The sequence below is a fragment of the Xenopus laevis genome, chromosome 1S (assembly GCF_017654675.1).
Source record: "Xenopus laevis strain J_2021 chromosome 1S, Xenopus_laevis_v10.1, whole genome shotgun sequence".
NCBI classification, from domain to species: Eukaryota; Metazoa; Chordata; class Amphibia; order Anura; family Pipidae; genus Xenopus; species Xenopus laevis.
In genome coordinates, this window is record NC_054372.1 from 158,772,129 (window position 1) to 158,787,531 (window position 15,403).

The 15,403-nt window shown below is 39.1% G+C and overlaps 1 protein-coding gene across 3 annotated transcripts in view; it reads right to left on the reverse strand.

Moving 5' to 3' along the window:
• Nucleotides 1–15,403, reverse strand: part of tnfaip8.S (TNF alpha induced protein 8 S homeolog) — a 58,709-nt gene that overhangs the window by 19,245 nt on the left and 24,061 nt on the right. Inside the window, exon 1 of one of the 3 annotated variants that reach the window (XM_018236895.2) lies at nucleotides 8,810–8,949. Within the exon in view, the coding sequence (XP_018092384.1) occupies nucleotides 8,810–8,822 (13 nt within the window). The 5' untranslated portion in view covers nucleotides 8,823–8,949. 3 annotated transcript variants of the gene reach the window in all.

Genomic DNA, 15,403 nt, shown 5'->3' on the forward strand with positions numbered 1-15,403 from the left:
TAGTTAAGGGTGCAGTGTTCCTTGCTAGGACCTAACCAGCTTCCAGCAGAGAGACTCCCACTGATTACAGTATAGGCTGAACTTTCTCTTTAAAATGATTGTAAGAGCTCCTTGCCCCCAGGACAGCAGCAGACTGCTCATGTTAGAACAGCACAGATCAATTAAAGGAATTGCCTGAGTCTGCAACATGCCATAAAACTGGCAGGGCTGGGTCTGGAAAAACTGGGCATGAATAAATAAATGCTCAACAGCTACAAAGCCAGTGATAGCAAGTGGATATTCTTGCTTTTAACCATAGCAAGAAGGACTGCACAGAACAATCCAGTATTGTACCATACACACTTATAGAACTTTTATAGACATTTAGCCTAACAATCTATAATCTACTGTACCCTGGGGTCAGTGACTCTAGCAACCAGCTAGTATCTTAAGCAGCTTTGTCTCAATATAAAACCCATGCAAAGTTGTTGATAACCACTTTGTTATTTTTGTTAAGTTTTGCCCTGTAATATAAAACCCACAAAGACCTTTTAAAACGTATGGCAATTGCAGAGTTGCTTAGATAACATCAACTCACAGCATACTAAATGGGAATGTAACGGATACCAGAAGTAAATAGTGCATTTCTGTTTTACATGTAGCGCTGTCGAAACCCATGTTGCCAATGGCTAAAGCTGTTTTTTTTTTTTTTTATCCTTTCAAAACACCAAATGCTGCCACTGAGAAAGAAAAAAAGGAGACCCACGTCCATTCATTTCCAACATTTGCTTATGTAATTCCTGCCTAATTTCTAGCTTGACCTAATGGTGCAAACCAACTGCAAGGTTTTTACCAGCCAGCCCTACTACTGGAATAGAACAAGGTTTAGAAACCCAAATAAAGAATTCCTATGCAGAGTTTCACTTTGTGATTGAACCCACATGCTACCTTTGCTGAACCTTGTGATGGCTCAAAGCTACATGTTCCACAGTCACTGCAATAACAGCCAGAAACAGAAAGTGGCACTCAGTTTTTAACCAAGTAATTGGCCTTCCTGAGAAAGTGTCTAAGCAGGCCTTTTTGCCAAATAGTAACTTCCTAAAGTATGAATTTACATCATTATCTACAGTGTTTCTTTAGGTTTATTTTGCTACTAGTACCCACTACAACGGAATCAGTAGGCTGGCAGATTTTATTGAGAATGCAGTAGTAGTTACGAGTTCTATGGTAAGGATGGGTTAGAGACAGACAGGGGCTTCCGGATTATTTCTTTTTATACAGAACTAAAACACCATTGCAATCATTACAGAACTGAAAAGAGGAACTCACCCCTACAAAAGTGCATAGATTGTAAAAAAAAAAAAAAAAGTATATCACTTTCAAATGTACCTTGGAAAATAGATAACTGCAGGTAAAACACAAATAGTGTGACAAAGCCTTCTTATGCATGTTTGTAAAATTATGCTATTTAAGCAATTCTGCAGTGATTCTTACTACCCACAATGAAAAAGAAAAGGCCTTTTATTGCCGCAACAAAATTGCACCCCCCCCCCATCTCTCAATGCTTTTAGTACTAACACAACATTTTCAGGCTCTACCTGCCAAAATTTTATTTACCATTATTAGCACAACCTGTAGGTGCCAATGCAGGTGCCATGTCGTAGCAAACCCAGAAATGCCCCTGCACCTAGGCACAATGAATCTTTGTACATTTAACCTAACACTAGCTAGGCATATTGTAAATAACACATACAGTAGAACCCCCATTTTACATTTTTCAGGGGACCAGGAAAAAATTTAAAATCTGGGAAAATCAAGGAAATGTGTTCAAAATAAAGGAAATTTTTCTTCAAGTTCCGAAAGGATATAAGTACAGGAGTCCGTTTTACTTTAAGATACAATATTTACTGTGTTAAAGAAGAAGGAATGGTACAGAAACAGATAATGGTCAATAGATTAGCCACAATAGTGCAAGATATAACACTATTTATTCTGTAGAATGCTTTACGATACCTGAGTAAACAGCTCTAGAAGCTCTCTAGAAGCTCTCTAGCAGCTGCCATATTCACTTGGTGTGACATCACATCTGGCCTGAGTTTCCCTGCTCACTCATAGCTCTGGGATCAGATTACAGCAGGGAGGGGGAGAGGAGCAAACTGAGCATGATCAAGCCCTAGCCCTGGAGGTTTAAGATGAAAACAGGAAGTCTATTACAGAAGCCCATGTATACACAATAGAAGAAAACATTTTGTAGTTTCTTTTGACAGAGGACTCAGAGCAGAATTACTTTGAGGGTTTACTGTTGTATTTACATAGACCTTTCTGATAAAGCTTACTTAATTTTAGCCTTTCCTTCTCCTTTAATAACAAGGGTTAAACATTACAGCATTAATGTTACACTATGGGGGGGGGGGCATGTGCAAGGCATCTGTCAGTCAGATACACAACCTAAAGCAATAAGTGATTGGTGCAGGACTGTATAAGGGGCAGACTAATTGGAATTGACCATTTACAGACAGAATCATGGCAAAATTAACACCTGATTAGTATTTTAAACCTCTTTATTTCACAAATAATCAAATTCATAGAGGAAAACAAAGCAGCTTTTGGGAACATCAGGACAAAATTTTGATGTAAAATCCAGAAAACATAAATAATAATAAAATCAGGCCAAATGTTCCCATTGAAATGCATTATAAATTGGTGGGACCACAAATAAAAAATGTAAAAAGTGGGAAAACTTAAAACTAGGGTACTTAAAATCAAGGTTTCTCTGTATGTTAAGTTCCTGTGCTCTGAAATTTTATAAAGGGTGTAATAGTGCACGAATTACTAACCAGACCAACTTTTAAAGGCCACTGTCCTAGGTCTCCCATTGTAAGATTTCACATAGGATGCCGATTACACAAAGGCTGTCCCCTAAAGATGCCGCCAGCCGCTACTCAGACTTATGGTAGCTATGTCTTGCCAGTTTTTACAGACTGTGATGAATATTAGGATTCTGGCTATGAGGAAATCCTCTCTACAGACATTCACTACTTAATTTCAGTACAGTAGAGCTGTACTTTGTACTCTGTTCCAAGAATATAATAAAAATTTAATGCATCTGGAACATGTAATATAAAAAGATGAAAAAAAAGCACATTTCTCTTTCTCTCTCTTAAAACACCGAAGTCCTCATTTAATGAAGGAGGTTACGGTGTTATTTTAATTTAACCTGCAATGAAACATTCCCTCTCAGAATTCCAGCGTAATTGTGCCCGCCGCAATTGTGAAAGAGTAACCAAATGGGCACAATGTGCATCTACAAATCATATGTGGATTGGCAGCAGAACATGGGTGTGCACTTATTAAATTGCGTGTTACTCAACTGGTATAACCTCTAAAACCTGTAGACACAAAGGGAGCCCTGTCCTTGCTGCCTTACCGAAGTATATGCAACCAGTACATTGGCACTCAGTGTTAGCGTAGCAAGGCACAACTATGCTGTGTTTAAAAGGTACAGTTTAACACTTTTTTTTAGCACCCAGCAATCTCAAATTTACATCACGGGGCCCTGTACAACAAAATTTTCCAAACCCAAGGCCCCACCCCAGATCCCGCCCACTCTACATCACAGTTAAAAGACCACACAGACATCACAAGTTATAAAAAGCTATTGGTGAACAGGGCCCCCCTATAAGTAAAAAAAAAAAAAAAAGCATTGGTGCCAGGGCCCTCCTTTCAAGTTAAAAAAAAATTGGGGCCCCAAAGAATATTTTTTAAAAAAACATTGGAGGCAGGGGCCTATAGTATTTAGATAATACATTGGTGGCCAGGGGATTAAAAAAAACACACACACACACACATTGGTGTTCAGAGGAATTGAACTTGTGGCTTTAGGACTTCAACTTCACCTCCTTTCATGACTTTGGGTCTTTTCGTCACTTCAAGACTTAAATTTCGGCTTCAGCTGTTTTCGTGACTTCGGGTCTTTTCATCGTTTCAGGACTTTGGCTTCAGATCTTTTCGGTGCTTTGGGACTTCGGCTGTTTGGCATTTCCGCTTCGAGACTTCGGCTTTTCGGCACTTCCGCATTCAGTACTTTGGAAGGAGGCAGCACGGCTTTGGTGCTGTCAAGGGGGCCAGGCTCATTCAAAAGTTCAGCACTGCCGGGGCCCCCCTTCAGGCCCAGTACACTTGTACCCCCTGTGCCCCCGATGGCGGGCCTGCACGTGCCACCTTCGCGTGCCCGGGACGGGAATTGGAGGTCGGGAGGTGGGCCCTAGGGACTGCCAGGAGGGCGCTCCCTTTTGCAAACCCCGGTGGGGCCCCCAAGGCTGCAGTCCGACCCTGTTGAGAGCCATTTACAGGCAACTAGATCGAATGGGATCCATTATCTGGAAACATGTTATCCAGAAACCTCTGAATTATGGAAAGGTCATCTCCCATAGACTCATTTTAATCAAATAATCAAATTTTTTAAAAATGTTTCCTTTTCTCTATAATAATATAACACGACTGGGCTATACAGGCCAACGGGGTTAAAAACCATCTAGTATATTACAGCATGGATTACATTTGACTATACCACTTAAAGCTGGGCCTTCGTAAAGTGGAAGAAAGTGGAAGAAGTACAACTACAACTCCCACAGGCTACTGTGTATAAACTGAATAAAGAAGTGGCCTCCAGGAGGTTCTTGCAAATCAACAGAACAGAATATTTTATTTGTCAGAGAAAAATGATCCACAGGGTTACTTACAGTGTACACAAGCATTTGCAGAATATATTCCCAGGCTAGGACAGTACATCAGAGCCAACTGTATATGAATCCCCTGAGGATGTAGTCAAGCAGTACAGCATACCTCTAGGCAGAAATACCGCACACATGGTCTGGATCTCACCCAGTGGAGTGGTCAGGGAGGAGAACCTAAAGCCTGACACCCTATCCACTGTGTCCTAATCTTACAGCCTGGGAAGCTACTCCCTGCTACACCTCCTTGTTGGAGCACAAAGCTGCTCTTCCTCTCTTCCCTCACTATCTTACACTCCTAGAGAGTACTATAACAGATCTTAAATCCTGTATCTAGCTGGCCTCGTTCACGGGGTCCCTGCTCCCAGACATATCTCTCTCGAGAGAGGTACTGGTTCCTCTAGGGCAACTTGGCTTTACTGGGCCTTGGTGTGCACCTCTTGGCCAATAACTGTGATATGTAAATTACAACTAGCTGCATCTGCCCAGCAACTAGGGAGATCATGAAGTGGGGATTTAAAACCATAGGGGAATATTAACCCTATGGGTCCCTATAATAATAAAATAGTACCTTGTGCATGATCCAAACTAAGATATACTTAAGGTATGAAGATCCAAATTATGGAAAAATTTGTCATCTGGAAAACCCCAGATCCTATACCTGGACTTGTTTTCCAATGTTCTCCTAGGAGCTAATCCTAAACATCAATAAAAGCAAGATACTTTAGAGTAGCTCTAGAGAATGCAGTCACCGCTGTAATCAAGCTACAAGCAGTGATTGAACAAAAAGCTCCTTAAATGGCCACAACAATATGTGTGCTGTAGCCTTTAGGGCAGTGATCCCCAACAAGTGGTTCATGAGCAACATGTTACTCACCAACGCCATGGAAGTTGCTCCCAGTAGCCTCAAAGCAGGTGAGTATGTGAATGAACAGCACCTCTCTCCTTTTCTATGATTCTTCTGCTTCAAAGCAGGTACTCATTTTTGAATTCCAGGCTTTCAGTTGAATAAATAACAGGTGTTCTGCCAAACAGAGCCTACCATATGGCCAATAACAGAACATATTTTGCACTAATCAGGAATATTTGCTTGCATTGCTCCCCAACTCGTTTTGCATCTGAATGTAGCTCACAGGTAATAATGGTTGGGGACCCCCGCTTTAGGGCCATGGCTGATGGGGAGATTTGTTGTCCGTGATTTAAATGCACAACTGCAGGTGACAAATCTTCTGAAAATGTTTCTACATTGGTAATAACTAAAATCACCGGTGGTACAACCTATGCAACACGACCTATGCATCACAGTTGTGCAGTTTTATCATGGGTGACAAATCTCTGACAAATAGCCAGCTAGAATCGAAATCGAAGGCAGTTCGGGGAGATTAGTCGCCTGAAGAAGAGGCGATTTGTCGCCGGGTGACTAATCTCACCGAATCTCCACGTGTGTCTCTGCTCTTAGATTCCATGGCAATATGTATGAGTCATACTGTGGCCAAATACAGAAAAAGCAACAATGATTGGAATTGGGAGGCATGGAGTTACAGCAGTACGATTAAGTCACTACTTGCCAATTTACAATATGCCTAGAACGTGACCTCATTAAGAAGAGTCAGTTTTGAAAAGTTGCCTGTGAACGTCAGTGAGCTTTTCCAAGTGAACATAACTGTAAGCAGACCATCAATGGGTGAATACTGGCAATATTTTAAAGGACAGGTTTTGTGTTGTAACTGCTATGTGGAAGCAACTGTCTTTTGGTGAGTAGAGTTACCCCAGGTCCAAACCCAATCCTACTGAGCCCCATCTCCCTATCCCCTGTGCTGGGTATGATTAGAATCAAAGGTCCTAGGCAACAATCGAGATTTTTCTTATTTAAATCTGTTACTGGTAGCTCTTCCTTGAGTATTAAAACTCTTGGAAAGAGACTTTGTTAGGTTCATTGTTGTCACTATATCTGTGTAACTGTATGTATTTCCTAGAGAGGGGTACGGCTTGCAATTTTTTGGGGGCCAAATGTAAATCGATAATTCTGGAAGTGAAGGTATAAACTTGAACAGTCACAGTTGAACAAATGAAATGTAATTATGTTATATTTGTTCCACCAGGCTCTGATCATGAAAATGTAACATCTAATGAGGATTTCTTAGGAAACAATGCTTTTAAAATAACAGTAATATCAACAGTTTTTAGGGCAATGACACATTCTTCAGAAGTTTGGCTGCTGCATGGGACATTCCAAGCATGATCGAAAAGTAGTTACAACTGTACTGCAGCTAGGTACGTTCCCTGGTGTATATTATATAACCTACAATCCATCTGATAATTAACAGCTGCAGTCATTGCCAGAGAGTAACCAGAAGAGTTTAAAGTGAAGTCATTTTCTTTCCTGAAACCTGAACCAGAAATACAGGCCCACGATGCTACTGGGTCCACCCAGCTCAAACTTTTTGCCTTTAACCTTGAACCTGAAACTAGCAATACAGAAAGATGCACAATACTCAAATTCATCTACAAGCTGTGCATGTAAATAACATATGTATACCATGTACATTGCACTGATTAGTGCCAACTCTGAGCTCCAGTACTAGGTCACCCCAACTTCATTATAAACATGGGTTTATCTTTCTAAGGGATAGTTTTTGAGAAGGCAATTTTAAGAGCAGAAGAAAAAAAACAAGTATAGACTCTCCTGCAAACCAGCACAACATCAATACAATCTTGAGAGTCAAATGATAGTAGCTATGTGGCTGTTTTTGTACAAAGACAATTCTTTAGCAAAACGAAACAATATCACGGTTTTCAGCTTTAACCTACAACTTATTCACCGGCTTCAGCAGGTCCTCGCTAGCCCCAATCAAGATAAAGCAATTCCATAGAAACTTAGGCAGGCCTTTCTAAGTGGCACATCTTCAATAGTATAACACAAATATTAAACAGATGGGTATGGTACAGAGAGAAGAATGGGCTGACTATCATTTAAATACACTGTGCATACTTGAACTCTGTGTATGGGCCACATAGATATTTTACTTTTGTGCCATTAAACCTAACCGGTAAGTAGAACGCCCCAAATCATATCTCTAAACTCAAACAAAAAAGTCACAAATCTTATTTGTGTGTTTAAAGAAAAGACGGTACTGACTCCATAAATCTTCTCTTCTAACTAGTTGTGTAACTTTTTACATGTATATTGGTAAATACCGGGGTATGGCCTATCATAACAGCAAACCTTCCTTCCGCATTCCTGTTCCTTTCACCAAAAATGTACAGCATTACATTCAATTAACCCCCATTGCACACAGAAGTCATGAAATGAATGATTAAATAATTCAGCTACAATCTTCACAGACATCTAAGAAACTTCATTAAAGGCAGACCATATCCTGTTTACATACAAATTGGTGTGATCACAAATTATATGTGGCCACAGAAAAGACTCCCCAAAGAACATCACCATTACACTGGTCACATGGTTGTTGGATACGCCAGTTTTAAATAAAACGTAACCTTTAATTATTGTGCTTTAAATCAAAATATGCCCAAAATAAAATAATTTAAAAAAAAATCATCAAAGACTCCAATGAAGGAGTGACCCCTGGGATCTACATTTTCATAAAAGTAAAGCATTTGGGATGACAAAATAATACAATTTGAACAAAGCATCCCTCATGACACAGAGGTACCTCTATTTTACGAAGTCATAGAAAAGATAGGTTTAACAGAATGCTCACATCTACAGAGAATGCTTTAGCCAAGGCAACTTGGAACGTATGGAATGTTGCTGTCAAACCTTATTTCACAAAAGAGGGGCACAGAAGTGCAGATAAATATTAATTTTACACAGTCGAAGTAAAGAATAAGTGACAAATCAAAGCAATATAGAGGTAGAGAAGAAACAACGGTCAGAAGGATAGGATATAATCACTATAGCTAACACAGGAGGAAAGAAATGTTAATACAACAACACCAGCCACACTCAGTGACTAATACTTTAAATCTTTCCCAAGGCTATGCTGTCCAGGATTTAATATTAGAAACAAATTGTTCTTTAAGATTCTATTCAGCACAGGCTGCACATCTTTGGGGGGCATTGTACTCACCTGATTTCAGCATTGTGCTCGCTAATACTGCCAGCACTAGATCAAGTTGCTTTAGTAAAACCCGGTACAGCCTTTTGGTTTAAGGGCAAATTTGCTTTCCCAGTTTGTTATGTGAATGATCTATTTGTTCCCAGTACCCAAACCAGTGTGCAAAGGGAAAGGATCCAACATATACCTCCCACAGCAAACAGTCAGTGTTGTTTGATAAACAAAGAATAAAGCAACACAGCTTGTTATGTTGGGTGTTTTATTTCAAAACCTGCCGAACACGAACATTTCTTTTCCTGCTTGCTTTTTTATTTCCAGCAGAAATGAACATGGGCTTAGAGACGAATACAGGTAGTGAGTTTTTTTTTTTATGTATGTTTTTTTTATCTTACATGTACCATATATTATCATAGTGCCAAAACAATTGACCTGTGCCAAGGAGTGCATTTTGCCTTCAATTTTTTTTTCATTTAAGATTATTTTGTTTATATTCATTAACCAAATCTTTTTTACCAGCCTTAGTTGGTACCTCCTGGGCAGGAAATGTCCTTGTAAACAATATAGACTAATTACAATTATAAAAAGATTTCTTTAATAAGTAATATCAAATTGCTGAGGGTTGGCATCAGTTTCACATTTGGAGCTTTCCAGGTTGTGTATCTCTTATCAATATAGTTTTCCTCTCACTTTAGCGGTCCACATCAACAAAATTTAGCCCACCGCCTGGTGATAGCAATGATCTCGGTAATGCGCTGCACACAGATCAATGATAAATATCGGAACTGAAATATTGGTTATTATCAAAGAAAGCCTCTCTCTTCAGTCGACTGCTTTTCAAACTTTTTTCATAAAGGCTTAATATGACTGACAGTGCAGAACAAGTCTCAACAAAATTCAGAGAATCTGAGTTACTCAAACCATGAAACTTTGTACTACATTATTTTTATAGTGCCAGAACAACTGGAATGCAATGTTTTATCTAAGAAATGTATAAGTAAATATTTCAACCAGGCATTTCAGTACAAGTAGGCACTTTAGGCCTCTCTTCAGGTAGAGACCACACACCCCTCATGAGATTAGCAAGGAACCCTTAGTGAGGCTTCACTCATATATTCAGTGAAAATTAATTACTTTGTAAGTGCTGTTTTGTTATTTTCTGTCCATTTTAAAGTAGAAGGAAAGGCCAAAAGCTAGGCACCCCCAAGTGATTGCATTTTCTTACCTGACACCCCGGGCCAGTGCTCCTATCAGTAGAAACGGAGAGATCCTCTTCCGGGTTCTTCTTTGTTCAAATTTCCCGGGCAGACTCATGCGCAGTAGAACTAAATAGTCGGCTTTTTTCGTTAAAGTTCGGCTTTTTGCTCTACCAAAAAGAAAAAAGCCGGAAGACGATCGATCCGTGGTGCTCACTGGAAGAACCCCGGCCAGTGCAGTTTTTTGCAGATAGGGGTTTCAAGTTAGTAAATTCAATCACTTGGAGGTGCATAACTTTTTCCCTCCCCCAAGTGTAGCTTGCCTTTCCTTTAAACAAAGTCTCCTCCTCACTTATGCAAGTTAGAGGGGCCGTGTCGCTTTGGCATACTGCGTTTGTCATGAGCAGCACAATAGTCATTTACACTCCTATATGCCGTTTTTAACAATATAAAAGTAAAAGTGCCAACAATTTTTTAGCAGGTCCAGTATTTAACAGCAAACTATCAGCAAAGAGTGGAATGTAAGGAGTAAAATAATGAGTAAAAGGAGTAAAATAATGAACATGAAATATGATATTTATATGACCTTTTCTGTGTCATAACTGATGAGCAGAAACCGCCATTGTTTTCTGTTTACAATACACGAGATAAGCATCTTTATTTAAGCTAAATATAACTCACAGAGGGTTGTTCAGTCCAGATAGTTTATTTATTGGAAAACCCTGACCTTGGTCTCCTAAGCACAATGCCAATTTGTTGCCCTTGGGCCAAAATAAATTCCCTACATGACATATGGACACATCCCCTAATTACCATGTCCCTTTTACAAAATTTGGCAGCTTTTAAAAGTTTGAACACATTTCTGGGAGTTTTGGGGTCATGTTTATGTGTTACAGTTTTGCTACTGACGTTGAAATTGCCCTTTAAGCTGTGAGTCTCGGTTATCTCAAGAGACCTGGTTATCTTAAATTATTACAAATGTATCAAAGTGCAGCTGCTCAGTGTTGTGGGCTCTCTGACAAAAAAAACAACTTATTTTAATTAAGTTTCAAAACGTTGTACATTTCAGTAAGAAACTCAGGACTAAGCTGTCAAAATCGTGACTGTCTGACAGAAAGCAGGGCAGTTGGGAGGCATGGCCCTTATGGCCAGAGATAAAAATGCACAACTGCGGGCTACATATGTCCGGAAAATGCATCTCCATTGGAAATAATTAAAGTTGTCGGCAGCTAAATCCAAGGCATTGCTTCGTTCTTCTGAAGTTGCCTCAGGAGGTGGCAATAAATAATCATGGAAGACAAATCTCTGTGTCGGCCACTAGCGATTCCCTAGTGTGCCATTGCCCTGAAAAATCTTCCACTATTTGAGGACATTTTAAAATCACAGCAGCAGTAAACCCATAATCAAAATACATAAACAACTATGGACTAATGCAAAAAAAAAAAAAAACAAGTGCTTTCCTAACAGTGATGGGCATCCGGTTGATTCATTTGTGAGAGGAACTGAAAGCCACAAGCTGCACATGAATTTGGCAACACATGCCAAACTGTCAATGACCGGCAGTTTGTGAGGGATCCAAACGATCAGCCCTACAGGTTGCTGGCAAATAAATGTAATAATTGGATGGCCCAGATAGCTAATGTTCAGCTTATACGACTTTTAAGACTGAAGATATCTAAGAATCCCTGAAGTAGGCTTTTTTAAACCTCTATTTTATTACCTTTCACAAATAAAATGTAACCTTAAGTCCATTCTTAAGCATTTTACAAAACAGATTGTCAGAAACTTCAGAAAAATAGAAATTTTAATTCAGAAAGCAGTTCAGAAGCAGTGAATAAATCCTGCATGGGCCTAGGAAAATCTGTATGTTGAGACCATATGCTATGGGACCCAAAAGCATTTCCAAGTGAATTAGAGTTTGGAGCGCTTTTGGAAATGTCTGTAAAAAATGAATTCATAACTGAATTACAGCAGAACCCCCGTTATACATTTTTTTCAGGGGACAAAACAAAGGTGTAAAATCCAGAAAATTTACGTTTCACTGTATATCTTTCTAACTTTTATTCCTGTTATATATACTGAGTGAAAGGAAAACTAGACATCATGATCTAGTTTAAATGAGACAATTTTACACTAACTTTTAGCCTAATGCCACACATAGGGGCTATTTATTAAAACTTGATTTTTTCACATTCTAAAAATAAAAAAAATCCACCAAACTCATTTCTACGATTTGGTTACATTTACTAACAATTCCAATTAAAAATTGTCTGTGCAGGAAAAGTCTTCACAAATTTGTGAGACTTGTCACTTGTAAAACTTGAATTATCAAACGATTGGATATCAAAACCAGTGACTCTTACAGGTTTTGGTAATTTTCTAAAGCTGGCCACAGATGCAATGATCTGATCGTTTGAATCCTCAAATGATCGGACTTCCCCATCTCCCGACCTGCCACTAACCATTCAGATCAAATAAAGTAGTAAACGAACAGATCAGCCGATGTTCTGCCCCTGACAGCGATTGTACAAAAGTTATGTCCGACAAAGCTGGTGACAGTCTCCCACTGAAAATCGTACGATCAGCAATACATGCAGAGATATTATCGGCAGCCGACAGAAATCTTTTAACCTGTCCGACCAAACGACCAATCTCCGTGGATAGAAAAATGGGACTCTTCACACGGTCCGAAAATCGTACGAGGCGAGGATTCGTACGATCGGATCTTTGTGTCTATGGCTAGCTTAATTCTAATTTTTAGCAGCTTTGGAGCATAATAAATCAGTTTTTTCCCCTTTAACACTCAACCATAAATATTTGAGGACTCATAAATAGGCCCCATGATGTTTTGGTTTCTGTGCTACCTTATTTCAGCTGTTGAAGAATCGCTTGGTACCTGCCAATCAGGCCTTTGAGCTTTTTGCTTCTCAGTGATAAAAAGGCATTGGTGGTCATTGGAGTGGTATCTGGTGCTTTGCTTCGTACTGAAATACTTTGTTAGAAAAACATTATGCCATTAGCATTTCACGGTTTTATTTTAGGCATAATATATATTACAGAGCTCAGAGCAAGATGCCATAGAAGTCAATTGGCAACTTGAAAACTTTTTTTCTTTCTGTGATTTTGGGACACAAATTTAAACAGTACTTTTTTTGTTGCAATCTTTGATAATTATGCACATTAGTATTGTTTTCGAATTCTGCAATATTATATTTAATTGAGTAGTTAAGGCTTCACACGGAATGCAGAGATTGTAACAAAATATCTTAAAATATGCACGGTTCATTCTTTCCTCTTAGTGGGCCAGATTATATCATATTGATGATCTCACGCAGTTTTATATAAAGTCAACAGACGTGGAGACAAAAGAAATGCAAGCCATGTATGAAAAACACCTTAAGGAGCCTTGTGTACTTATTTGCAATTTACACTTTATTTGTGGAGGAACTGGTCATTTTCGAGTGAATTGACAAAAAAAAAAAGAAAAAAAAAAAGGAGAAGTGAAGGAGATTGTAGACATTCAGTCATGCACCAAAGCTAATGTGCAAGCTGGCTTCAGCTGAAACCCACACAAGGCTTTATTTTCTATTTGTAAGAGCATCCAATGCTGCAGCCAACATTGCAGTTCTATGTATTTATAGTTCTTAAATAATAATATGTGGCTTTGTTGTAATAGATATTCTGCTTAAATTTAATATAATCAAAGGTTATGACAGGAAACAATGAAGCGTTTCTCTGCTCTCTGACAGTCCTTTAATTCTGTGCCAACAAGAGCAGGAAAGAAAAAAAAAGGCAGCCACAGCCGCTTACAATAAACATACAGTATAGTAGATTAAGTTGCCTAAATGTTCTAAATTTAAATGCATTAGTGTGGGGATAGGGAGCCTGAAAATGTCTTGTGTACTAAATGGATAAATCAACTACACAACTGTAAATACACACTTATCAGTTCTATATCAAGCAACAATGAATAGATGTTTGAAACCAATCAGTTAATGGGAAACTTCTGTAAGTATTTATAAACTGGTCTGGTTTGCTTATCTAGTCATTGCTGAACTATAACCTGTAGCACATTCCTGCAGAGTCACTGGCAGAAGTAGCAATTCACCAACCCTACAGAGACAGTGGGGCTCATTTATTAAAGCAGCGCAGCGCATAAGTGGACGCAAAAGGTTGTCTGCGCCATCACAAGCGTGATCGCTAATATATTTGCGTGATATTGCGCATAACACAGAGCTTTTGCGATGGTTTTGTTTATGCGCATTGCGCAAAAGATTGGGCATTTATGTCGCAAACGATACCGTGGTTGTTAGGGGCGTGGCTGTGGGCGTGGCTACAATGCGCTTGCACTGCGGCCGTCGCAGATTTGCGTCTGTATATGTGCAAAACTGCACCCGGTCAACAGCACCACAATTTTTACGCCTGCCTCTTCGTGGCGTAATAGTAACGCTCTTCAAAATGCGCATTCCTGCCCAGCTGCGCTAGTATATTCAAGATGAACAACCCTTGTAAAGTGCATATTAACCACGCCTTCCACCCAACATGTTTATATTGACCAAGGTTCCTTTAAGGGTATCAGGTAGGCTAAACACCTTTGCAACCAAACAAATATTAGCACAGAAACAAATGCAGATGCGTCTAAGTGAACGCAATATGCGCAATATGTGACGCAACTAATTAAAGCAGCGCATTCATACATGAGCACAACTAATCCTTACCTTTGCGGTATCTTCCTGTGCGCACAATTTATTATAAGCACTGCGACAGCTGATACGCAGTTTCACACGTCGCACCTGTCTTGTGTCTACATTAGCGCACAAATCGCACTGTTAAGGTATCGTGCGCTACATTATTAAATACTCGCATGCGCTGGGCAAATGTCTGGCCACTGCGCTCTTTTTAGCGCTGCGCTGCGTTAATAAATGAGCCCCAGTGTGTTTTTCCTACCGGCTGTAGTCATTTTATAGAATATTGCACTGCTTACTATCTTGTTTTGTGACATTGTTGGCTTGTCTTTTCAGTGCAATTTAACAAACATATAAACTACACATGGATGGATAAAGTTAATTTTAAGTGGTAGTTTACCTTTAATGTTAACTTTTAGGGAAATTTGCATAAATTGATGCAAACACTTTTCACAACAAAATCATGAAAAATAAAAATCGTATCACCTAAATTACTATTAAGATTCATTTCGTAGAAATCACAGAAGAAAAAAAAATCATAATCAAGTGGGAAAAAAAGCATGACAGGCTGATTTATTCATTTTCATGGTCATGAGTATTACCACTAAATATGTACAGAATGAACTGTAATAATTATTTTCAGTTGTTTGCCTCCCTCTATTGCTCTGTAACACTTTAACATTACCTCCTGTTTGGTGCCTCTTCTGTTCATCTTGCAGTCTCTTATT